Source organism: Sapajus apella, unplaced genomic scaffold (genome assembly GCF_009761245.1).
Source record: "Sapajus apella isolate SASKATOON/1434 unplaced genomic scaffold, GSC_monkey_1.0 scaffold49, whole genome shotgun sequence".
NCBI lineage: Eukaryota > Metazoa > Chordata > Mammalia > Primates > Cebidae > Sapajus > Sapajus apella.
In genome coordinates, this window is record NW_022436989.1 from 6731668 (window position 1) to 6759369 (window position 27702).

Genomic DNA, 27702 nt, shown 5'->3' on the forward strand with positions numbered 1-27702 from the left:
GCCAGATCTCAGGGGACTGAAGTTGCGGACAGACCCTTTCTCCAGTCAGCCTGAGAGATGCAAATCAAGGTGATTTAATTTAACAAACATCCAATGAAAACTCCTACTGTGGGTTTTGAATTGACCATATTCTAGGAAATTAGAGCTATAAATATAAGTGCTCTGTACCTGACAAACATTCTGTTGGAATGTTTACCTTAGGGTAAGGTACCTTTTACCTTAATAAGCATTTAAGACCTTTTTTACCTGTCACACTCCCCACTGTAGCTAGCACTGCCTCTTTTCCTGGCAAAAGAAAATAATCAAAAGAGAAGTCTCTGCCTCGTGCATGACATCCCTTTTAAAAAATGCCAAAACTTATTACACAGTTGAAAACAGGTGGCTTAAAGGTTAAAAGCCGAATCATTTAACACTCTCCGAAATCTGTTTTGGATAACATTCAGTGAGTTAGGTTTTTCACATTAATCAGAAACTTTTTCTCTTGCCTGGAGAAGGAGCCAAGAGAAGCTCCAGGGGATTGGGTCCAGAAGCCCGGGACATCAAGGTCTTATAGAGAGGAAGTGTAATGAAATTAGATCATAAAGTTTCAATACCAAGAAATTCTGATGAAGATTAATTTTATTTACGTTCATCTTGATGGATCAAGTGAAAGTCACACTCCTATTGCATGGAGGTAGCTGCTTTCCTCTGAAGAGTTTCAAATTTTTATTTTAGTATTTTTACCTTCATTATAAAGAGGCATTTGCAGTGTAGTTCCTTTCCTTTTAACCAACAACCAAATGTATTCACATTTCAACAGCAGGGGACACAGTACTTCCAGCTTTCTGTAAGGCATGAACCGTACAGAAGCTGAGTGATTCACCTGAAAGAGTTTGACTAACAAAAAATGGATGACAACAGTTCTGCTACAGCATTTGTAGGAAGGCTTTCCTCTTGACAACTACATTTTCTTAAATGATCCTCAGGACTACTGTGTAAGGTAAGAAAGGGCGTGTATTTATATCCATTTTTATAGATGAAATCTGGAGGAATTAAGTGACTTGCCTGGACTCTCCTACTTTGTATTTAGACCCAATAATGAGAAATGAAATGCTGGCTTTTCTTCCATTTCAAGAGAGTGATTTATTACATGAAAGACTATATAACACATAAGTCACTATTTAAAAAGTGGTGGCTTCTGGAACTTTAGAATACAATTGGCTTTTCAACAAATAGCAAAATAATCCTATAAATTATAATTTGTGTAATTATAATAAAATGGGCCAACTGATTGAAAGAGGAGAAGGGAGTTAAGTTCACTCCTGAAATCAGAAAAATGATTTCCTTGTTCTGATATGTCAAGGCTTAATAAATTTACATGTACTATCTTCATAGGCTCCTGCTGTTGTCCTATGATTCTTGGCATTTGCTTGTTACTAAATATGTATTTAATTCTAATAGATTCTGGACAACTTTAATATTAATAAAGGCATACACATCAGAGGACTGACTGGATTCAGAGGTGCAGGATTGACAATGTGTAGCAGGAAGATGAATATCTGATTATAATTCAGTCAGAATGAGATACATATTTAGGCATTTTATAAATAATCCTCAAAGACACTAGTGCAGTGTTTTATGCTAGTTCTTTTTATTACACATATAATTAAAGCCCTTGAGTTCTCTATTTCTGCTCATTTGAGACTTTAATCTGTTCCTTATTCCTCTCTTACTTAAATATTACCCAGTATGGGGCAAGTTTTTTAAATCATTACCATAAATTAATATTACTATATTTATAAGTTAAATTTACAGTAAAAGTTTGTGTAACCATTGCAGTATTTTACCAACTATAAAGAAGAAATTTGGGGAAATGTATTGACTGAGGAAGAGCTTAGAGTCTTGTTTTTATGCAATTAATAATATAGTTGTTAATTGCCTAAAATGATTTAAGTGAAGTGTTAAGGAGAAATGAGTTATACGTTCTTCTGTTCTCATTTTGGACTACATAACATTATTTGTAATACCCCCTGCAAGTACCAACCAGATACTTACAGAAAGTAAAAAGCAAGATGAGAATTGCACTGGAAATAGTTTGTCAGGAGATTGTAATTTCCCTTCAAACAGACTATGTGTATGGCACCTCTGTATTCCCTGCAGTTTACTGCATATCACAGGTATCCCAAAAACGATTCGCTAATTGAAAGGCCAGCTAGCAGTTTCCATTGGCTATTTTCTTCCATGTCATCCTCCTGCCTTCACACCCTTCTAGGTTCCAACCTGAGGAACAGAGGATGGCTAGGACCCATCTCTGGTAAAATACGTCGCAATCATAGTCCTGGCTTCTTGTATTATTACTACAGATAATTAGTTTTAGGGTAAACCTATATGAGTCAATAAAGCTACTTGAAACAGTACACATTTAAATATAAGATGTTATATCTAAATAATTTTGCTAATTTTCTCCCATTAAGGCAGCATTTCTTAAACCAGAGTGTTTAGCCTTTTATTGGCAGTCTGGAGACATTCTGGTTTTCACATCTGGGAATCAGATGCTACTGGCATTTAGTGGGTAGAGGGCAGGGGTGTTGTTCAACATACTGCAATGTACAGGTTAGCTCCCTCATAACAATTATCTAGCCCCAAAGTTGATAAGTGTCAAGCTGAGAAAAACTGCACTAGAATAAGTGTTTAATATTCATAAGGAGTCTGCTTTCCTCCTTAGGTTTTCTGACTCCATAAGTGCTTCTTCAACAGGGTCATTGTTGATAGGAATGCTGTATTTGCTGCTCCCACATAGATCCCCCAGATCCCCACTCCCTTCCCTTACCAATCCACAGTGGTTTTCTTCTGGTGGTTTGTTTATAACTTAGATTCCAAAACAAAAGTCTGAGAACAAGAGAATATTTTTTTTATCCTGCCCCAGTTGTCGGGTATAGATTAGAAATTTGTGAATTTTTGTATTTTTAAAATCATTTTCTCCAGAAATAATCTCTGCAAAGCAATTATATTAATAGATATGAAAGGCAGTCTTTCTATGTATGGCAACTACCTCAAAATCAATGTAAAAACATTTTAGCATACTGTTTTTGGAAGGGGTACTATTCACTTGACAGACTGTTGGCATATTAATCAAATTACACATATGTAACAATATCCTATGGCCACAGAGAAGCCTATTCAAGACTAAATAAACCATCCATAGTTGTACACACATTTGCACTCACTGGTGGTTCACCAAGCAATGAGATAGGCAGCAGCTTGGCATTTTGTAGATGGTGTTAACTATAGAAAATACTTAATTGCAATGGAATGAGTCAGTATGTTTAATGCGGATAAGAACCTTAACTAGACACTGCCAAGTGAAGCACAGGGTTCAATACAATGTAATATTTATGAGCATTAACCATGTCCCAGTTTCTGTGCTAGACTCTGGGGATACAGAGATGAGACTGTAACTAACACTTAGCACTAACTGAATGCCAAGTATTGCTCTGCATGTTTGCTATACTGATTTTATGTTTTCCTTATAAGAATCCAATTGGGTAGATATTTTATTATCCCCATTTTGCAGATGGGTAAACAGACAATGTGAAGACAAAGAGCTTGACCAAGATCACACAGCTGGTAAGTGGTAGAAGTGGGCTTCAAACCCAGGCAGTTTGATTCCATAACCCCAAGCTTAGCCCACATGCTCTACCGAGATGTGATATGGTGCCTTTGGGGGTGTCCGATGAAGTCCAGGAACACCAGTAACTGCTTATGTGCCACGAACTGTTCTGATTTTCTTCACACATTTTATCTCAATTTTTAAAGCAACTCTGTGAGGTAGATATTAGCATTTCCATATGTATATGAGAAATAAGGCTCAGTAACTCTTTGAAAGTCAGAATGTAGGTACTGGAACTCTCAAGCCATTGCGCGTGAGAGTGATGCACAATTAACCACTATATTAATCAGGCTATGATAATTGATAATGTAGAGTAGTCCTACTAGGGAAATCTAGGAATGCTTCGAAAAAGAAAAAGTGTTTGTGCTTGGCCCTAATGGTTGAGGATTTCCATGGGCTGATACGAGGAACAATATGATATGATATTCTTCCATGTAGGAAGAATAGCAGAAAAGGGGAAGGAGGCATTGAGGACACAGTCTGCATAGCTGGAGCATGGCATGCCTGACCTGGCGTGAAGAGGCAGGACAGGTGGAATAGGGCTCATAGTGTCCATAGCCTTGAATAGCTTGCTAAGAATTGGGACTTTTACTCAATGGATAAGGTGCTGTGGAAGATCTTTCCTGATAAGACTTATGTTTCAAAGATTAGCCTGGTGACAATGGGGAGGAGACTGGGGAAAAGGTGTGGATACTGGATGCCAGTGACTGGCAAGGAGAAAGAATGTGATAAGGCCTGGCTAGGGCAGACAAAGGGAATGGAAGAGGCAGAGAACAATTTGCAGATAGAAATACGGGATCTGGAGAATATGTTACAAATTAGGTAGAGAGGGAAAAGAATCGAAAATGTCTAAAATTTCAGCTTTGGAATCTGAATGTATGCAATTCATTTAACCAAGACTGGAAACAGGGTTTGAGGAAAAGCAAATGGATTTAGTTTTGGTTATACAGAGTGATCAGTAGATACCTCTGGAAGGTCTTGGAGGGCTTTGTATGCCATTCTAAGGAATTCCAACTATCCTAGTGGAGAAACACCTAATGGTATTAAATAAGAAAGCAGATTGCATTTGCTTATCTTTGTGTCTGTATGGAAGATGAATCAAGGAGAGACAAGAATGGAGAAGGGAGATCAGACAGAAGGCTATTAAAAGAGTTTGGCAAGAGATGGTGAGAGTCTAAATTAGGGCAAAAGTAGTCAGGACAACAAAGGACAGATTTGAGAACTGTTGAGATAAATTAGCCTGACTTAGTGATTGACTGAACAGGAGTACTGCGAAAAAGGAAGAGAAATTAGAAGAAAATTAGAAACTGTGGACTTGATTAATGCAAACATGGTGCCCTGCCTGATTTGGCATAGTAACTCCTGCCCCTGGATTAGTCCTGAGCCAGAAAGATTCTCTCTCGCTCTTTTTTTAAAATAATATTTCTAAGTATAGGGATTTGAGTCAGAGGCTGCCAGTACTTTGATTACCAGGGAGTCTGTCCAAATACAAAGAAACTAAACTAGTGATGGGAGGAGAGAGACAAAGCCCTGATGACATTGCTTGCAGCTTCTAGATTATGTGCCCCACATATTCCTATTGGGCACTATGCTTGGAGCCAGTGCCACTTTGGACATACCAGTTACATAAGATTACCCACTTACTTGCTCCTTATAGGTAAAAAACATATGGTGTAGAAATAGCAGATGATGTAGAAGAGAGAAGTGTTACAGAAGCCAAGAGAAATTTCAACAAGTGCGTGGGACAAAGTGTTAGCATTGCAAAGAGATTGGGTAAACCAATGTTTTAGCAGTTGATTTATCAATTGATGAAATTCTAGAACAATGGTTTTAAAATGAAGAGTGCTCATGAATCAAATGAGCACTTCTTTAAAATGCGGATCACCAGGCAGCACTCCAGCATTCTGGGTCAGTAGGTATACAGAGGACTATTGTAATCAATTACTGGGTGGGTGGTGGGTTGTCATGCATAGTGACATAAATTAGAGAGACTCAAACAAGTATCGGGTGATATGGTAGCGAGATTTAATTTCTCTCCTGGTGAGTATTTTGGTAAGTTGTATGAAAGCATTAAAATTTTGCACACCTTCTCACCTAACAATTATATTGTCAAGAATTCAACCTAAGGAGATAATCATGAATGCATGTAAATATATAGCTACTCTGATTACAATGTCCATAGCTAACACTTATTGAGTACCATATGCTAGGTACTGTGATAAGAGCTTTATGCATATTAATGAACTCTTTATTTTCATCCCAACTTCGTGAGGTAGTTAGATATGTCATTACTCCATTTTACATTTAGAAAATTAAAGTACCAGGAGATGAATTTGTTCAAGGTCACACAAAAAGTGGAGGATATGGAACCTAAGCCCAGTGCCCCTTGGTCACTATGTCTCATTCTGTCTCCTCACAGCACTGTTAGAAGAGTGACACATTGAATGACATTCAAAAGTCCACAGTTTGAAGCCTGAGAGAGCACATATGCTAGAAATCAACATACCAGCAAGCAAATCATGCAGGACCCACATCCTGGAAACACTTTTTACCCTGCCTTTCCCCAGAAGATGATCATAACTAATCTCATAGTACCTCACATCCCTGTGAAAGTCAGTTGTTGCTGACTTTCCCCGGAAGGGAAAACCTCTCCAATTGGCCATGACTGGTCTTACATCTCTTTATGACCCAGTATATTTATTGATCTGTTCCAATCCTGAGCTTCCACTGTACACCCCCTGGATCCTCCCTTCATGAACAGTATACTCCCCTATAACTTCAACATCTTTGAACATTTCTCTTGACCCTGGCTGCCCCCAAGATCCCTACTTTCCCACCTTTCCCAGCTGTGTCTTCCTTAACACCAGGTATACCCCATGGCCAGGCAGTAGAATAGGTGACTCGTTAAGTATCACTGCTGCTTCTGAAACATTACTTCCTCATTCTATAAAACTCTTTGCTTCATCAACACTCTCCCAAGGTCAGGTTGCAAAATTGAACTCACATTTGTCAAAGAGATGTGCAGGGAATATAAAACTTCAGCTGTCATCTCGTTCACAGTCTCAACTCTCCTTCCTGGATCATTCCCATCAGTTGACAAGCTGAGCCACCATCCCCAGTTGTCCCTTGACTTAATGACTGTCTCTGTTCTTTCTTCAAAGAGTCTTCTTTTGGGTCCACTACTTGCACTTCTATATCCTCAGTGAATTTTATTTTGTAATATACTTAAAAGTTTTTAAGTACAGAAAAATGCAAAGAATAATACAGTAAGGTCCATGCATTTACTACCCAGTGGGCAAATACTGGTATTTCTTTCTTTGTTTTAATCTAAAGAATTAAAATATTGCTGTTAAAATTTACACCTCTGTATTTCCTCCTTTCCATTTTACCTCCTTCCTTCCAGAGGTCACTAACATGAATTTAAGGTGAATCCAAGCAATGCTTCTGTCCTATTATAAACAATTTATTTACATATTTCTCCCTTTTGAGAGGTCCATTTCTTGTTTTTCACTGTAATATAATAAACAGTGCTTCAGGGTATATCCTTATACACATTTCTTCCTGCCTAATACCCAGAGTTTCTCTAGGGCTGTGTTGTCTAATATGGTGACTACTAGTCACATGTGTCTCTTGAGCTCTTGAAATGTAGCTAGTTTATACTGAAGTGTAAGTGGTATTTCCAGACTTTGTATGAGAAAAATGTAAAACTCTCAATAATTTTATATTGATTACAAATCGAAATGATAATATTTCACATACGTGAGTGTCTTAGTTCAAGCTCCCGTAACAAAATACCGTAAAGTGGGTGCCTTGTAAACACAGAAATTTATTTTTCACAATTCTGGAGGTTGGAAATCTGAGATCAGGGTACTGACATGGTTGGGTTCTGGTGAGGGTCCCTTGCAGGTTAGTGTGCTTATGTGTCTTATCCTCACATGGCAGAAAGAGAACTAGAGTGAGCTCTCTGGCCTCTCATAACAGCACGAGTCCCATTCACGAGGGCTCCGCCTTCATGGCCTAATCACCTTCCAAAGGCATCACCTCATACTATCACACTGTGGCTTAGGATTTCAGCACATGCATTTGGGGGGACACAAACATTCAGTCCATAGCAGTTGGATAAAATAAAATATATTATTACAATTAATTTTATCTGTTTCCTTTTAGCTTTCTAAAATGTAAATAATGTTTGTGGCTCACATTATATTTCTACTGAATAATGCTGCTCTAGGGTTTATAATTAAACGTGGAATTGCTAGGCGTGTAGATGCTGGGCAAATATTCAAATTGATTATTTTCAACTTCCCTTAGTCCTACCCCTTTATTTACCCCCTCCTCCCCGCCTTCCCCCGCCAGTTCTTGGTGAACTTTCCTGTCTCTGAGCTCCTCTGGCACTTAACATCTGTATGTTCATTTAGCATTTCAAGTATGTAATTTTGTATTTTAGTTTGTTCTTTCCAGTTGCCTTTCCCCCTTTACATCAAGGACCTTATCTTATGACTTTGCTTCTCCAGAACTAAGCTTGGGGCCCTACCTGTTAGAGCCACTCAAATATTTAAAGAAGATTTAGACACACCAGCCTGGTGACTATCTGCTGTAAAGCTGCGATTTGTCCTGGAACAATTTTGTCTTATTTACTTAGAATGTGCCTTTAATTTCTTGTGCATCCAGGCTTCACTCTGCTCTCCATAATGGGAGCGAATTCCCTAGGAAGTAACAACAATCTGTTTCATGATGAAACTGCCGATGTCTTCCCAATAAGCTTCTAACTTCCTGATGGGTTCTGGAGTCCAAGGAACTGGCTAGATCAGGGTGAACCTCAAGGGCATTTAGTTAGATTTTTTTTTTTTTTTTTTAGACGGAGTTTTGCTCTTGTTGCCCAGGCTGGAATGCAATGGCGCATTCTCGGCTTACCGCAACCTCCGCCTCCTGGGTTGAAGCAATTCTCCTGTCTCAGCCTACCAAGCAGATGGGATTACAGGCGCACGCCACCACGTCCAGCTAATTTTTTGTATTTTTAGTAGAGACGGGGTTTCACCGTGTTGGCCAGGATGGTCTCCATCTCTTCACCTTGTGATCCACCCGCCTCGGCCTCCCAAAGTGCTGGGATTACAGGCGTGAGCCACCGCGCCCGGCCATTTAGTTAGATTTTTAAGAGCTTTTCATATGATGTCACTTTCAGCCATTTTATGATATGCTGTGTCAGGTTATTTAACTATGGCATTATTATAGTTTGTTGGACTATAAGAAGCAGCAGAATTGCAAAAGACAAGATAGGTAAAGAGGAACGAAAGCTAGAAATGAGTAAAATGTAAAAATCAGAGCTGCCAATATAAGCTGGAAAAGATGCCGTTTCCTCAGGGCTGGCTCACCCTAATATCTTGACATCCATACTGACCCTTTTAACTAGGGAGCCTTGGGCATAAGAGCGCGTTTGGTGTCCTGTGCAATACTATATTGTGAAATGTTAACGTGAATGAATGGTTCAGTTCTTCTTATCTGGGGGCAATTTCCAAATTCCTAATATGCAGCCACTGAGCAGCAGATAGGGACAAAGGCAAGCAAGTTTTAGAGCCCAGAAGGAGACAACCAGAAGGTTTTCTTTAAAGTTCTCAAGTGCCGAAAGATGGAGTGTTGATATAGGAAGATTTCTGGAGAATGAAGGCTTTCACACATAAAAGGCACCATAGCACTGAATTGTAAGTATGCACTGTTTCCTTGCCTGGAGTGAACCTCATATATATATATATATATATGTATAAACCAGTCTGTCCACTGGAGGCTTGAGGCAGATCTCTTTATTCTCTCTGTCTTAAAGATGTAGACGAATTCTTAGGTAAGGTGTAATAAGCAAAAATAAATAAATAAATACAAAAGTGGATATGCAAAAAAAAGGGAGAAAAGAAGACAGCCTTAAACCACTGAAACCCTAGCATATACATGAAAGTCTTCTCATTGAAGAGAACCATTCCATAGAACATTAAGGTCCTTAAATATATTCCCAATTCTGTGCTGCTGCCTGGACAAAGAGACAGAGAATGATGGTGCTGTTTGTTGCTTTGCTGAAAACGATGGAGGTCAGGACGGAACAGAAATGTGCTGCCTGCAGAGTCCGTCAGAGAGTGGAGAGAGGGCCACCCCTCTGCACTGCACCTCTCGGTGTGGGATCGAGACTGAAGGATTCAGAAGCATCTGGAGTGGTTTCTTGTGCTCCTGCACCAGTGATGGGAATTGAGGAAAACCTGGGAAATGAGCAAATAGTCATAGAGATTATATTAAAGAAAATCTGATTTTAACCTTGACTCATCATTTTGAAAGTCAGAATCATCAATGACAACTTTTAAGCATACAGATGTTCAGGTTCTGTCCCAAGCCTACTGGATCAAGTATTTTCAAGGGCAGAGCCTTGGAATCAGCATTTTAAGCAGCCTCCTCAGGAGTTTCATATGTAGCTATTTCAAAAGCTGACATTTGGAAACAGCATTCTTTTAAGGGAAAGAGACATGCTGCTCGATCTAGAAGGTGTTAAATTGAACATCAAAGAGGGGAGTTAAATTCATGTTAACCCCAATTTGACAGTGTGGGAGAGAAGCTTGAAATAGTAGAAAGTGAATGGGTCTGGGAACCAGCCTTGTTCTAACACCCACTTTGTGGTCTTGGGGAAAATATGTCATATTTGTAAAGCTTTCTTCTCCCACCTTCATTTAAAAAAAATTTTTTTTTTAGTTCTTCGTTACTTGACATTCTCAGATCAGGATGACTAAGAGATTTTTCTTGCCTATCCAAATTCTTCCACACTGGTCACCAATATGGGCTTTGCTTTATACTCCAGTGCCGCCACCTCACAAGTTTGTTTTAAACTTAAAGCATTTTGTCCTAGTATTGCACTGCACAGGCTATATAGCAATTATGTTTTTCCTTAGCACGTTATGTGTGACAAGCTTCTTCTCTCATTCTCCTTGTATGGTCCTGAGGTATCATATCACATTTTTCTGGCTGATTAATTGCTTACACACAATTGTAGCAGACAGCGTGATATTCATTCTTGAGAGAAGAGTCACACTCGCCCTCTGACTGTGTTTCCGTACTCTCCACTTGAATCAGCAGCAGGGTAATAGGAAATGACTTTAATGGAATCAGTGTTGTTATCACCTGCTCTAAAACCTAAACCCTGAGCTCCCTTGAGAGCTTTGTAAATTATAAATGATAGAATGAAGATTTAATTCAGTGCCTCTGAGATTTCCTCCTATTTTTAATTTGTTCTTCTGGGATATCGGATGTTTTTTCATTTACTGCCAGGTTAATAATCTAGGAAGGAACACTTAGAAACTCGACTCATCATTGAAACCACACAGCTATTCCACAGTTTATTCGTGTGTTGAATGTTTTCATAGAATTAAAAAGACCTCAGCCTTCGCCATTGCTTAGAAACAACTTGCTTCGTGTAGTCTTTTTGGGGAAAATCCAAATAAAGCTCCGGACTAGCAGTCAGAAGATCTGGGTTCTCATTCAAACAGAACCTTACTAGTCTTGTGACCTTAGGCTACTCACAGATATCAGCCCCTTTTCTCACACTCTCATCAAATGGGGACAATGAGACTTTCCTGCCTGACATGCCTGGAAAGATCTAATTAGAAAAATACATTAAAAAGTACTTTGAAATTTATAAAATATTATATGACATAAAGTTATATTATTTTGATTAGAGAATAAGAGATGATAAATCTAACAGGAATGTCATTTGACTTACAACACTCATAAAAATGAATATTTTATAGATTTTTGTAATAGCCAAAAATTATCATGTAAGAACTGTCAAATCATATTTTGAGTTGAAAAAGAGATCCCTTAGGTAAAATAGCAGGGAGTTGGTCTTGTTTTATGTTCTTCTAACCTGTGTATTGCTATTTCCCTGAGGAACAATTATTTTTTTCATTGAAATGTCACTGTTGCTATTTCTAAGCAATGTTTCACCTGAGTGTTTGGTTAATTACAGGGATGACCATGCTTATTCCAGTATTTTTTACTTGTTACTTGGGAAGAAACATGGTTATGTGTATATAACTTTTATCAGCAACAAATGCATAATAATCCCTGTACTATTCCAGGTGCGAAAATGATGTCAAAATACAAAGACATACTTAAGTATGCCGCACTTAAGTTTACAATTTAATTGGAGAGATAAGACATAAGTACACAAAATTGTACCAAAATATAGTAAGTAGGACATAGCAACCATGAAGATAGTCTGTTTGCATTGTGGATGAACGGAGTGAGACATGCACTAAGGAAGTTGTAAATGGTGAAAGAGAAGGTTGACTGGGTAATGCAAGAAATACACAGAGTTTCGTAACAGCCAGCATGCTATGTGAAGGGAGCTTTGCAGGTCATTATTCTAGAAAGGGCTTTGTGAAAGTAATAAGATGATTATCTTAGCACAAGTTCTGTACATATAAAACCGAAGTTAAAGCATATATGCTAATGATTTGTTGGGGAGCATATCCCAGGGAATCAAGAGTAAGGGAACAGGAAGAGGCAGGGAGAGGAGAAGGCCAAAAGCGAGAGAGAGGATGCACCACTGAGCCGGCCACAGCAGGTCACTGGGTCTGACAGGACATCTTCAGAGATACTACCTGATACTAATGCAGCTTGAAACAACCCATGGGATGAGAGGGGAGTGCAAGCAATTGAATCCCTGGCTTCTTCCTGTCTCCTGACTCACATTGGTCCAACTCTGCTCCATGAGGTGTTAATGTCCCTTTGCCTCTAGGTTGGATCAGCCACCTTCAGGTAGCCATTAGGGAAGCCAGAGCCTCTGTGGGTCCAGTGCAGCAAGGCACTGTCTGCATGTAGGTACGCGATGGTGGTGACAATGGCAGCAGCTGAAGCTTTGTAACTCTAGTCATAGAGTCACTGATGCTGGGAAGCAAAGCAAATAGGGCCCACAGATGGGAGTGGGGGCTTGTGAGTGGGGTCAGGGAGATCTGGGATAGCACATAAGTAGAGTCCAGTCAATGATTAATCTGGTATGTGGTGCACAAGAGGATGACAAAGGCTGTTCAAACAAAAGAAATTTAGTCATAGGTGGATGACAGCAATCATTTATGGAATATGCACCTGCACTGGAATAGTGGGAATGGTATGAGCCACAGAAATGAATTTAGAAATGTTTCCCAAGAAAGGCTTTCTGTCGGTTTTAAAAGCAAATATGAGATAGGGGAGAGAGGTATGGGAAAACTAAGCAAACCAATGTGTTCCTAAAGTGGATCAAAGTCAAGGCCCTGTCAGAAGAGCATTCTCTGACGCAGTTGCCTTGAGCATACTGTGGTAGGTTATCATAAAACCTAGACTGCTGTGATCAATAAATAATTTCGATTAAGTGGTGGAAACAGTGTATGCCTCCCATTTTATCTGTGGCACCAGAATTAGATTAGAATTGAGAATTCTCAGTTCCTGTTGAGTGTTTTCATCCAGCTGTTTTTTTTTCTTTTTTAGACTTTGACCCCACTGTGCTTATTTTGTTACTCTTCTGTACCTTAATTAATGCCACAGAGAAGTTACTTTATATGTAAACTGTTTTTTCCCACTCAGCCTATAGACTCTGGTCATAATGGATATTTCTTGGCTCTTTTAGTGTCATAATTATCCTTTTTTTTCATTGTTAACCATCTTGTTCAATATCCTTTCCCAACAAGCAGGGGCAAAAGTGTTGAAAAAGTTCTAATAAGACCCTATTCCAAGATAGAGCACTTCTTTTCCTTTGTTATGGTGTATGGTGTTTAGGCAATTTCTGGGAGGAAACAAAAGCCTAAAACTTTGTCAAATCAGAGGCAAGTCATAGAGTCTAAAGCTAGGATATCTATCCAAATGGGAGTATAGGCAGAATAGAAGCCAGGTTTGAAGCCAGAATGGTCAGAGAACAAGGGCAGCTGATATTAAAAGAACTAAATATAACAGAGGGGAGATAAACCTGGAATGATTTTCAAGCTACTGCACAGGTGCCCAGTGTAGCCTAGGAGCAGATGCTTGCAGCAGGAAAAGTCCGTATGCTTTAACAACTGTGTCGACCATTTGCCCCTGTGTCCCCTATTTTTTAAAAAGTCTCTGAATTTAATAGAAAAAAAGTGCAATGCATGTGAAATACCAGTGAAGGATAGCATGAGTGAACACAACGGAAAAAATAGTGCAGCATTTTAAACTGCGAGCCGCTGGCCGCAGACCACAACATGTGGCCCAACTCATTTAGTCACTCTCTTCTGGTGGTTCATTGGCCTTCTCTTAAGCGGGTCTCAGTTTTAAATGCACTACAAGCATTTGGTGGCTACGACACACAATGGTCAAAAATAAATTTCTATTTAAGTTGATTACCCGAAATCATAATTTTTTTTTTTTTTTTTTTTTTGAGACAGAGTCTCACTCTGTCGCCCAGGCTGGAGTGCAGTGGCACAATCTCAGCTCACTGCAACCTCTACCTCCTGGGTTCCAGTGATTCTCCTGCCTCTGCCTCCCAAGTAGCTGGGACTACAAGTGTGTGCCACCACACCTGGCTAATTTTTCTATTTTTAGTAGAGACAGGGTTTCACCATGTTGGCTAGGCTGGTCTTGAACTCCTGACCTCAGGTGATTTGCCTGCCTTGACCTCCCAAAGTGCTGGGATTACAGGCATAAGCCACAGTGCCCGGCCCGAAATCACAATTTTTTAACACATGGAAAGGGTTTTACTTTGATGTTGTGCTGGGTTTCCTTTGGAACCGAGTCATTTTGCACTAAACATGAAGACTATTGAACATGAAAAATTTAACAGAAGTCTAGTAAATGCCTAAAAACATATATAATAAAAACCAATCATCACTTTGGTTGTTCTAGCAAACTGCTTTTATTGGTCAAATGGAAATCACTCATTCCAACAGCTGAGAGATATTATTCAAGTAAAGGTAGTCGTCTTTCATTTTCTCTAAAATTCTTCAATTTAAGAATATTGAGTTTAAAAAAATGACCTCTTCTGCTGTCAAAGGACAGAACATATGTAGCAGATAATGGATTAAATATTTCTGTAGAGACTACATCATTACTGTAAGTTTTTTGATAATTATCAAGAATTAGAAAACAAGAATAACATAGCATGGACGCTGGAAGTAGACTGTGTTTTGAGTCTTGGCTCTGTTATTGATTAGCTTGTGACCTTGGCAAATGACTTCATCGTTTTTACCTCGGTTTCTTCATCTGTAAAATGGTAATGGTAATTATAATTTCTACATGTCTCACAGAGTTGTTATGAAGATTAAATGAGATAACACTGGTAAACTGCTTAGAACAGTCCCTGACTCAAAGTAAGTACTCTCCTGTAAGTGTTAGTAGGCTGAAATTACTATTGTTAATTAATAAAAAGGAGAGAAACTTTCTCAACAAATAAGCAATATAAACAAGATTTCAAAGAAGAATTGGTTACTGCTTATAAGAACAAATTTTTCCAGGCATATTAAATATGCTGGTTTTATTTAATATTATTCAAATATGAGTAGATATTCTAGGACCAACAGGGTGGTATGCCTGCTATGTGGTAGCAGTAAAACTCCTCACCCAGTTTTACTGACATCAGAGTTTGCAGCAGTGAAAGAGTCTAATGATTGCAGGGTGCTGAGCAAGGAGATGGGAGAAGACCCTCGAATACATCTCCCTGCGGAGTTGTGGGCTGGGATTTTTAAGGGGACCATGAGGAGAAAAGGGATGGGAAATTGGGATCATTGATTGGTTGGGATACGGGGGATGAAAACATCAGGATGTGGAAACTGCATTCTTTCCTGAGTCAGCTTCTCGTGGGATCCTTCAGACAAGCTGGTGTCAGTAGTTTCACTGGTACATAGGACCTGAAAGAATATCTCAGATGGGAAACTTAACATTATATAATGTTCAAGCTGTTATCTATAGAGCAGTTAAGGGGAACCATAATTTTGTCACAGGGCCTACATGATTGTGGGACAAGAGGCAAACAGCTATTAGGAAGCAGGTCAGAGAACAAGCTGACAGTCCATGCTGAATGTACTGCAGGCTTGTAATAATAATAATACCTTATGTATTACCACTTTACTAAACATTTATTTTACATTCCCCTTGTCCTTTCTTCCCTGATTTTATAAAGCTTCTAGGGATGGTTTCATAGAGACTGCTCCTTAGTAAAGTAGCACCTTTATTAAGCAATCTTCACATAGTTTTGTTTCCATTACTGTCTGTGAACAAAAAGTTAAACTGCATCTTTTAAAATTTCTATAAATGAATATGTGTTTGAATGAACAAAATTAGAGTTTTCATTAATTTGAGAAACTGTGCACCCACTTAGCTTGGAAGATTTTACTGTGTGCTCATCCACCTGGCCAACTCCCAAGACCACAAGACCAGGTATTTACAGTTGCCGCATTTTATAGGTAGAGAATTTGAAACACAGTCCATCCAGATAGTGTTCAAAATGACCCAGAGAATCTGATGATGTAAGTTATCCCCTCATCATCTTCCCTTCCAAATTGACCTCTCTCTCATTTCTTTTCGAAGTCAGCGCAACATCAACTATAACAAACCAGTAACACAAGACTCTCTTTTGATTCTTCTTCATTCATTCCCACAACCAACAAAGATTAACTTCCTTAAATACGTTGGACCTTCCTCGTCTCACCTTCCCTAGTGCCACTGCATCAGTTTCATGCTTTACCACAGTAACTGTATTTCTCCACTAGGTTTCCCTAGAACCAGTCTTGTCTCGCCCCATAATCGTTTTTCCTCATGGCAGCCCAAGGGAACTTCCCATAAGGAAAATCTCCAAAAGCAAAATCAAAGGAAAATAAAATTCTCTGGAACTGTACAGTGATGGAAGTGAACAAAACAGCTTAACGGCTCCTCAGAATCCTCAGGACACATTCCAAACCCCACGTGTGGCATGTAAGGGCTTTCTTGGGAGAGTCCTTAGTCTTTAGAACTCCATCCTACCATTTTGAATTATTTGCAGGCACCCAAATGGTGCAAGCTCTGTTAGGTCTCCATGTGTTTACATAAGCTGTTTTCTTTTCCTGGAATAGGATAAGAAAATTGGCTGCCTATTCCCCATCATCCTTTTTTTTTGGCCTGGTTAAAGTGTACTTAATCTTTAAGACTCACTTAGGTGGTACCTGCTTCTCACAGAAAATCTTGAGGGTAGGAGATTTTCTGTGAGGAAGTTGGGTATTCCTCCTCCCACTATACACAGAGTTTCTCTTTCTACCCCGTTCTCTGGATTGTGTGCTCCTTGAAGGCATGGGTTTTGTAATATTAACCTTTTTATCTAACAGGTAAGGGTTGACAGGTCTGGGTCATGGCCTTTTTTGAAGCACATATTTCTGTTTAGTGTGAACTTGCTTACCTAAGTCTAGACACTTCAACTATAAATAAGCTATTCAATGTGGCCATCTAGTGGCCAAAGCGAGAAAACAACTTTATTCTTGGGTAGCTGTACGTTGATAGACACACCTCGTATTAATATTTAAGCTCCAGAGCTCTGTCCACTCCTGTGCCTTTTGCCCACTTTCTACTACTTAAAGCAGTTTTGCTCCCAGATATTCAACCATTCAGTAATATAACACCGTATGCGTGACCACTTTACTAAACATATTTATATTTTAATTTAATACGTACATCCCTACACCCACACGGTGAGACAGCATTTTAGTACTATTTTCCCTATTTTACTGGTGAGCAAATTGAGATTCTGGGATGTTAATTCATTTTCCCAGGGTCATTGTAATTGTGTGAAAAAAAATGAAATTGATCTGAAGTCAAACGACTTATGCATTAGGTAATACGGAGAAAACTGGAATTGAATACAGGACTTTTGGCCTCAAACACATTTCTCTATTATTGAATTTATCACAATGTTTTATAATTTACTTCTCTGTTTATAGTTTGTCATTTTTCTTATTGCCTAGCACAGTGCCTGGCACACTGTATGTGTATGACATGTATTTGTTGATAAATACTGCAAATATGTGTATAATAATTAAGGTATATTGCAAAGAACTATGCAACTCAAACTGATGCACAGAGTAGACATTTAAATACGTCGTTTTCACTTCTGTGCTTTTATACACACTATATGCTTGGCCTTGAAATATCCTCACCCTTGTCAACTTGATAAAACTTTCCCATTCACCAACTGAAATATTGCTTTCCCTTAAAACCTTCCCCAATATTTCCCCAGGCAGAAATAAGTACTTCCTCCATTGCATTCTCCAGCTCTCTGACGCAGCTTTGTTTAACTCTTATCATATTCCTGTAATTATTTGTTTACACATCTGTCTTCTCCAGACTGTGAGATCTTGGCAGCAATTCAGGCAGAAGGAACAGCAGTGTCAAAGCTGCCAGCTCTGCGAGAACATGGCGGGTAGTTAGCAGCCTGGGCATGGTGTGTATCCTGATGCAGCAAGCTTAGACAAACCCTAATGATATGCCAACGAGATCTGATTTTACAGATTGCTGTCTTCAAAACCTCTGGGGGTACATAAGTCCTTTCCAGTGGTTCCAATTTTGAAATGTTTATATTACACAATTCTTTAAACTTAAGACAAAAAATGTAGATGTCACACTTTAAATATGGTTGCATACATGGTTTTTCAAAATTCTATTAGGGAAAACGTAAGAAAAAGAAGGAAGATCCCTGCTGTGGACCATGGGCAGCCACAGAAGGCAGATCAGCTTTGTGCCATCCCCTGTACTGACTGACCTTCCCACCACTTGATCCTGGCTTCATGCCCAGAGTCCAAGGCACTCTTGCAATAATTCAAGGAGGCTCTTTCAGCTAGAAATGCCCATTTCATTCCTTTCTGTTCCTTAACACCTATTCCATCTTTTATGACCCAACTTAAGCTTTATCTCTTAATGAAGCCACTAGTCCACTGGGATTTTACTTTCTCTCGTTTGTTTTTGCATCATAACTTTGACACATGATCATGTATCATCTTGCATTGTTCTCTAATGTTGTTTGTGATATAAAAATACAGTATTTAAGTCTTCTTGAGAGTAGGGACCACGTGTCTCTGGTTTCTCCAAAAGCCCTACTCAGCACAGTGGTAGACAGGTACCTGATAAATCTGCAGCTTTGCGGTGAAGGCACAGACACCACTGGTAGAATTTGTGGGGAGGTGGAAGTCACCCTCTAGTGGCAGCAGGTGGTATTAAGGCAAAATTACAGGATTTGGAATAAGTCTTGGGTTCTCAAAACTGCCTCCACCAGCTGTTGGTGGAGGTATCAATTAATTCCTTAACCCTTGGAGACACAGACCTTCTTTCTAAAAGAGTGCTTACCATTTTTAGAGTGATGATCATAGAACCTGGTGTATAACCGGTACCCAGTTTGCAGCACTTGCCATTTCCTTGGCTTTTCAGCATTAACAGAAATAGATGCATCATTTGAAGGAGAATTTGAGTGTCTTCCTCATATCTCCTCATATAGCATGTAGTTTTTATTTCAGTTAGTAGGGCTCAACATCAGTTAAAGGTCTAAAGTAGTTGTAAGACAGTCCTTTCATCCTCATCTTCCTGGGGGAGTGCTGTGGGAATCAAACAGAATGCAGCAATTAATTCCAACTCCGGGCCAAAATTTGTTAGTACATAAAGCATTGGTGGAAGAAGGGCTGCATATTTTGAAAGGAAGATGTAGTTCAGATCATTTCCATTGGGCTATGCTCGAGGACTAAGTCAGTCTGAATGAAGCTGCCACTCATTTATATGCTCGTGCTATCAGGGAGGACCTGGGAAGTACAAGCGTTGCTTTCCCTAGGTCTGTACTAACTTGTCATCGTACATGATGACTGAAATCAGGCGCCTGAAGCCCACTGTGCTTGCTAAGACACAGGCATGATCAAAAACTATATTAGTAAATTTTAAAGTCTCTTTGACCCGAATAACCAGAAGGAGAATGTTACTAGCCTCTTGCACCCTGACTTATCGCAAGGCTGGGATTTTTCATACTTCAGCTCTGAGTGCAATGAGTCTTTTCCTGACAGCCTGCCAATACCACTGCATCCCCTTCTGTGCCGTTTCCACCAGTCCTCACGTTATTCTCTATCCCTGCGCTCTCTGCTCCTCGTAGCAGTGCAGTGATTTGCTTGTTTGATTTGGTTTTTTATTGTCTCCCTTACCCACTGGACCTTAAGGCCATGAGGTTGGTTTCACTCACCTCTTCATATTTGTTTTCTAGCACAGTGGCTGAAACATCACAAACAACGACAATGACTAAACAAATGAATGAATAGATGAACATGACATGCTCAGCCTAGCTTACTTTACCAGCTTATTGCTTTCACCATAAGAACTCATTTATTCATCTGTAAAGAACATGGAAATTTACTAATTTACAACAGTGCAATTATTTGTACTGAGTTTTCTTGCCTATAAAACACTAAATCATATTCAGTGTAAATTAACTAAAAGTTGAAGGCCAAACTATGTCTTAACACATAAAGGCAGTTATAAAAGTAAATATCATTATACTTAATAAGAAAGTTTGTAAACGACATAAAACCAACCGTATTTCATTAATGTCAACTTATGTCATTATCTTTAGGTTTGCAGATTTTTTTCTAGGAATACAATCAGGTAAAGAAAAGATAATATCCCTTTTTAGATAAAATTTTAGTAAGGTAAAAATAGATTTCTGAATACAAAAGTCATCCACCTTGACACTTTCATTGTCCCAATCATTACTACTGCGATTTGAATTTAAATCCATTATTTGCTATTATATCATTACTTTTTCTTTTTTTTTTTTTGAGACAGAGTTTCACTCTTGTTGCCCAGGCTGGAGTGCAGTGGTGCAATCTTGGCTCACTGCAACCTCCGCCTCCCAGGTTCAGGCAGATTTCCTGCCTCAGCCTCCAAGTAACTGGGATTACAGGCACACGCCACCATGCCTATCTAATTTTTGTATTTTTAGTAGAGATGGGTTTTCACCATGTTGGCCAGGCTGGTCTTGAACTCCTGACCTCAGATGGTCTGCCTGCCTCAGCCTCCCAAAGTGTTGGGATTACAGGTGTGAGCAACTGTGCTTAGCCTTATATCATTACTTTCTGAAGTATTTTCTTCCACTCTATTCCAAAACCCAATCTTCTTCTGATCACTTGAGTATTTAGTAAACATTCACTTATTTATTCAATGAAAATTTATTGGTTGCCATGCATGTCAGACACTGGGAATGATACTGCTCCTCACCCTTCAACTTCCACAAAAAAACAAACCCATCATGGGAGAAATGAATATTAACTATGTTATGCCAATTGCTTTCTGAGTCCAGTGCCTCTTTATTTCATACTTACAGAATTGTGAATCACAAAATGTTAAAATATGAAGGGATTTTCAATTTTATTAAAACAAAAAGGTCTAAGAGATTGTTTGATTTGCTGAAAGTTACAGAGCTATTTCATGGGAGCCAGGACTTGGCTCCAGGCCCCTTAACCTGTTTGCCGCCCACGCCCTTTTCTCCCCTGCTTCTCAGGAGACCAGCCTTATTTTCATTCTTCATTTGAGCTGCTTTTCCTTCATTCTCTCTGCAGCCATTCAGTCAACAAATATTTATGCCCTAGGAAGTTCATATTTATTGTCTTCCCCACATCTGTTCATACACCTTGTAGTTTTTACTTCAGTTCATGTAATCACTTGCTACTCCTTAGGCAGGTTAGAAACCTCCAAGTTATTTTATTATTATTATTATTATTGTTATTATTTTGAGACAGAGTTTCACTCTTGTCGCCCAGGCTAGAGTGCAATAGCGTGATCTCAGCTCACTGCAACCTCCACCTTCCTGGTTCAGGTGATTCTCCTGCCTCAGCCTCCCAAGTAGCTGAGATTACAGACTCCTGCCACCATGCCCAGCTAATTTTTTGTATTTTTAGTAGAGACAGAGTTTCGCCATGTTGGCCACACTGGTCTTGAACTCCTGACCTCAGGTGATACACCTGCTTCGGCCTCCCAAAGTGCTGGGATTACAGGCGTGAGCCACCGCACCCAGCCAAAAAACTCCAAGTTATTTTTAACTCTTCTCTCCCCTAACTCCTCACACTCAACAAGCACACAGATTCTGTTGATACCAGTTGCTAAATGTTTCTGGAATCCAGACTTCATTGTTCATGCCTTTTAATGTCACCCTGGTTGAGGTTCCATCATATCTTGCCTGCTGTTGCAATAAACTTCAAGCTAGTTTACATGGCTCCCAATTGTGTTTTAAATTCTCTACTACTGCTAGAATGAGCATCCTTTCAGAAGAAAAAGGAGGAGGAGGAAAAGGGAAAATTAATTGTGTAAAAGGACAAGAGAGTAACAGATTTATAGTTTACTATTTCATAAAGGAAAAGGTTAAAAAACAAAAACCATTTAAAATAAACTGTGCTGAGGAGGAGGTAGCCTAGAAGCTTCCTTTTCTAGGTAAAGGCCGGGAGCAGTGTGCATTCCTTAATGTGTTTTGATAGCCATGTGTTGCTACGCACTTCTTTGTGACTTTACATCTCCTCCTGTTGCATTCTAAAGCATTTTTATAGTATGCAGTTTTGCCTAATAAAGCATTTTCATAGCAAAAAAAAACCCAAGACAACAGATGTGGTAGCTCACGCCTGTAATCCCAGCACTTTGGCAGGCCAAGGTGAGTGGATCACGAGGTCAGGAGATCAAGACCATCCTGACCAACATGGTGAAACCCTGTCTCTACTAAATATACAAAAATTAGCTGGGTGTAGTGGTGCACACCTGTAGTCCCAGCTACTCAGGAGGCTGAAGCAGGAGAATCGCTTGAACCTGGGAGGCAGAGGTTGCAGTAAGCCGAGATTGCGTCACTGCACTCCAGCCTGGGTGATAGAGTGAGATTCCTTCTCAAAAAAAATAAAAAGTAAATAAATAGAAAATAACACAAACTTTATCTAGAAATGAAAAGCCTTTGTCAGTGTGGCTCGCCCTAAATTTCCCTTTCCATCTCCTCTGAGCCCTGGCGTCTTTGGATCATCATTTATAGATCCCTTCATGTCCTTTTACATCTCCATGCTCCAGTACATACTTCATTCTTCCTGGAATGCGCTTCTCCCAATTTCTGCACAAATGCTTCCCTTTCTGTGGCGCCAGTCCATTGTGTCACAACTGTGGCATTCACACATTGCATGCTGATTGTCATTGTTAATACATTGTCAATGTATTCCCTTCAGACATCCAGAGTTCTGCCTCTTAGTCACCCTTAGACATCCACAGCATAGTGCCTGGCACATAGCAGGTGCTTGTTAAGTGATTACTCTTTGAAGAGTGACAGATAAACAGATAAATATACAAACAGTGTTATTAAAGTAGATTTTTTTACTAATAGACCACAGAAGCCCAGAAGACTCCCCTGACCCTTGTCAGCAATTCTTGCATGTGAACAGTTTGTACGCTGACATCTGCTGGTAGCCGGCAGGTTAGGGCAGTCCTTTGCATTATTTTACTGTGACTTCATTCAGTTTGAACATTTGCAACCCCCTTTGACTTTATCTCTAATAGTGGAGTCAGAGACAGCCAAGAGAAGGTAAAACCAAGAGACACTGGCTGTAGTGACTCTCCCTTACTCATTCTGGAATTTCTCTTCAGGAGAAAGTTTAATACAATAGGGGCATCTTTGGGGTGGGCTGATTTAGGGCTTTTAATTTTTGTTCTACTACAATCTACATAGCGTTTGCTATTTTATGTTTTCTTTTATTTTTTTATTTTTATTTATTTTTGAGACAAAGTCTGGCTCTACTGCCCAGGCTGGAGTGCAGTGGCGTAATCTCAGCTCACTGCAACCTTGACCTCCTTGGACTCAAGCGACCCGCCCACCTCAGCCTCCTGAGTAGCTGGGACCACAGGCACGTGGCACCACAATTGGCTAATTTTTGAATTTTTGGTAAAGACAGGGCTTGCCATGTTGTCCTGGCTGGTCTGAAACTCCCAGGCTCAAGCAGTCCTCCAACCTCAGCCTCCCAAAGTGTTAGGATTACAGGTGTGAGCTACTCACTGGTCTTCTATGTTTTATTTGATGGGTAATATGTTTTCAATAGAATTTCCAGGGGACTATGAGACATTATTACTCTTGGCTTTTAGAACACTCTATGAGTCTCAGATACTCTGTAAGGCATTTCCAGAGGAGAATATATCACCTCTCTTACGTCTGGTTTCCCCCTGCACCATGCTATACTTTTCCACTTTCTCTTCTTGCAGGGATTGTTACCATTGCCACCCTAACTGTGCTGGCCTATGAACGTTACATTCGCGTGGTCCATGCCAGAGTGATCAATTTTTCCTGGGCCTGGAGGGCCATTACCTACATCTGGCTCTACTCACTGGCATGGGCAGGAGCACCTCTCCTGGGCTGGAACGGGTACATCCTGGACGTACATGGACTAGGCTGCACTGTGGACTGGAAATCCAAGGATGCCAACGATTCCTCCTTTGTGCTTTTCTTATTTCTTGGCTGCCTGGTGGTGCCCCTGGGCGTCATAGCACATTGCTATGGCCATATTCTGTATTCCATTCGAATGGTGAGTTGAAGACTACAGATTCCCCCCTCCCAAACCACATCCAGGGTAGAAAATTTTGTGTGGAAAATAAGGACAGTCTTCCTATGTCATCAGTAGTTGCCCAGAGGTGGGGCAGTTCTAGGGGACTTCCCATTTGGTCGAATTTTACGCTGTGAGTCACTCTCTGGAAAGATCAATGAGGAATAGCAGGTACTCTCTCTATATCCCTCTCTCAGCCAAAAGCAGGAAGGAAAAAGCTTCTGACTGACAAAATCAGCAACCAAGAAGCCCTACATTATCCAATGCTCTTAAAATTTAAGAATTTCTAAAAGGGAATTCCACACTTCCTATAACTGTATTTATTCAAAGGTCACATGAATTTGACTAAAGAACAGCACGGATGTTTTGTTTGGCAATCACGCCAGGGTCATAAAGGTTAAGAACTGACCACAAACCATTTCATGTTGGGTGCCAAGAACTTGCTAGTTTGAACTCAAACCAAGTGTGGAGCAGGGTCGATTTCCCAGTCTCCTTCCTCGTTCACGGACTCCTCCAACTCTGTTCTCTGCCTCCGTCACAGCTCTAGTCTCTTGCTCACTTGGTCAAATCCCTCTAGCTATATATATAAGCAAAATCTACTCTCAGCTCCCTCTAGCTATCACTTTATTTTTGTCCTTTTTGTCACTGCTAACTCAAAGAACCATTGGTGACTCTTGGTGCCACATTCTCAGTAAGCATTCATTTACCCAATATTTACTGAGCATATATAAAATATGCCAGTTTCTTACTGTTATAGACTGAATGTTTGTATCTTTCTCAGATTCCTATGTGGAAGCTCTAACCACCAATGTGACAGTATTTGGGGATGGGGCCTTGGGAGGTGATTAGGTTCAGAGGAGGTCATGAGGATGGGGCTCTCGTCTGATCAGATTAGGGGATTAGTGTCCTTATAAGAAGAGACTCGGCCTGGCATGGTGGCTCACGCCTGTAATCCCAGCACTTTGGGAGGCTGAGGTGAGTGGATCACAAGGTCAGGAGTTCAAGACCAGCCTGGCCAAGATGGTAACACCCCCATCTCTATTAAAAATAAAAAAATTAGCCAGGCGTGGTGGCAAGTCCCAGCCACTCAGGAGGCTGAGGCAGGGAATGGCTTGAACCCAGGAGGCAGAGGTTTAGGTGAGCTGAGATCATGCTACAGCACCCCAGCCTATGCTACGGAGCAAGACTCCATCACACACACACACACCAGAGCACTCGTTTTTCTCTCTCTCTCTCTTTCTCTCTCTCTCTGTCCGTCTTCCCACGTGTGCATAAAGAAGAGATCACAGAAGCACACAATGAGATAATGGCCAAGAGAAGAGGCCTCAGAATGATAACTACCTTGCCAGATACTTGACCTGGGACTTCCCAGCCTCCAAAACTGTGAGAAATAAATTTCTGTTGTAGTTCAGGGAGTTCATAGTTTAGTACGTTTATCTAGCATTTATTCCTCAACTCGAGGCAAACTGGTGACTTTTTCCTCTACCGCACTGCGAATAATACAGCCCTCATTTAAGGTCACTGAAGAGCCCCCACATATGTCATCCCATGGTCACAGTTTTATTCCTTTCTAGCATCTTCAGTGTTCGAGACTATTGACAACTTCTACTTTCTAGTGATGTTCTCCTGCCTTTGATTCTAGGGCCCCTTTCTCTGCTGTCTTTGTTGCTGACTCTATGGTCCCATCTTCTTGTCTCTTCCAGGGGCTTCTCTTCCTTTGGGCTTCCCCACATCCTGTGTTCAGCTCTCGTCCCATGCTGTACACTGGCCTTGGGTGGCGTTTCATACTGCCAGAATTTCTCCTTGTGACATAAGCCTGATAACTTTCACATCTCTATTTCCAGTTCAGGTCTCTCTTCTGACCTCTAGCAGATCCTCGTAGTCAATTGCCTATTGAATACCTGTACTTGGATGGTCCACAGACTCACCAAATTTAACAAATGTAAAGATGAATTTGTCATATTTTCCCTAAAATTCTCTATGCCTCCATTTGCTTCTCATTGAATAGTCATCATTCCTAGCTACCAAGACCAGAAATTAGGGAGTAATCTTTGACTATGTGTCATCTGTGTTTCCCCCAACACCTGCTATTGATCAACTCTTATCCATGCCACTTAAATCTTCCCTCCTTCCTTCCTCCCTCCCTCCCTTCCTTCCTTCCTTCCTTTCTCTCTTTCTTCCTTCCCTCCTTTTTTTCTCTCTTTCTCTTCCTTCCTTCCTTCTTTCCTTCCTTCCTTTCCTTCTTCCTTTCTTCCTTTCTTCCTTCCTTCCTTTCTTTCTTTCTTTTTCTTTCTTTCTTTCTTTCTCTTTTTCTTTCTTTCTTTCTTTCTCTTTCTTTTCTCTCTCTCTCTTTCTTACTTTCTTTCTTTCTATTTTCTTTCTTCTTGTTTCACTTTTGTTGCCCGTGTTGGAGTACAATGGCGCAATATCAGCTCACTGCAACCTCCGCCTCCCAGCTTCAAGCAATTCTCCTGCCTTAGCCTCCTGAGTAGGTGGGATTACAGGTGCCACAGCCAGCTAATTCAAAAAATATTTTTAGTAGAGACGGGGTTTCACCATGTTGGCCAGGCTGGTTTTGAACTCCCGACCTCAGGTGATCCATCCACCTTGGCCTCCCAAAGCGCTGGGATTATAGGTGTGAGCCACTGTGCCCAGCCTATATATTTCAGTATATCCATTTTTCCCTCTCTTATTGCCACATACTCTATTCAAAAAAGCCTTAGTTCTCCTTTAAAGAATTTTTGCTTTCCTTTTCCATTCTTTGCACATTGCCACCAGAGTAATTGTTCTCAAGTATTATCTTCAGAAGTTCCATTGTCTTTGTGATTAAAAATAAAGCCCCTGGATGTGGCCAGCAGATTCCGTGTGACCTCTCCTGTCTACCTGTCCAGCCTCATTTCTTGACATTCTCCTCCTCTTGCCACCTCAGGCTCCAGCCAATTGTTATGTTTCTTGTTTTCAGAAACTGACTTGTTATTTAGCCTCTTGTTTTAGCACACTTCCTTTCTCTGGAACATTCTGTCTCTCCCCCTTACTTGATTGATTCCCTCCTTCCCAGCTAACAGCAGGATTTTCCTGTTCTAAGCCACCCTCAGAGCCAGTTACCCATCGTGTGTACTACCTACCTCATCCTCCCTGCTTACCTCCCCCATGGCTTATACCCGCTCTGTGTGCATCACCCTCACCAAACAGCGAATTCCTCAGGAGCAGAGACTGGGTCTTATGTATTTTTCCACCTGTAGCTGGAACAGTGTCTGTATGTAGCAGGTGATCAGTGACTATTTTTGGAATGAGTTACAAGCAGAGGGCATAGAAAGGGGAAGACAGGAGAAGGGGTGAAAGTGTGAAGAGATTTGACTTTAGATTGCACAATCTAAAGTGCTACTTTAATTTGGGTGGCACTGGTAATTTAGGTAATTTGCTACTACCTACGTAAACAGAGAGCTCACTGCAAGTAGTTTGCCTCCGTTTCCTTATTCAGAGAGG

The 27702-nt window shown here is 40.3% G+C and overlaps 1 protein-coding gene across 1 annotated transcript in view; it reads left to right on the top strand.

The window, feature by feature from the left end:
* OPN3 (opsin 3) overlaps positions 1–27702 on the top strand; it is a 47896-nt gene that overhangs the window by 11923 nt on the left and 8271 nt on the right. Inside the window, exon 2 of the mRNA XM_032242232.1 lies at positions 23879–24198. Within this exon, the coding sequence (XP_032098123.1) occupies positions 23879–24198 (320 nt within the window). The remainder of the gene's footprint in view (positions 1–23878; positions 24199–27702) is intronic.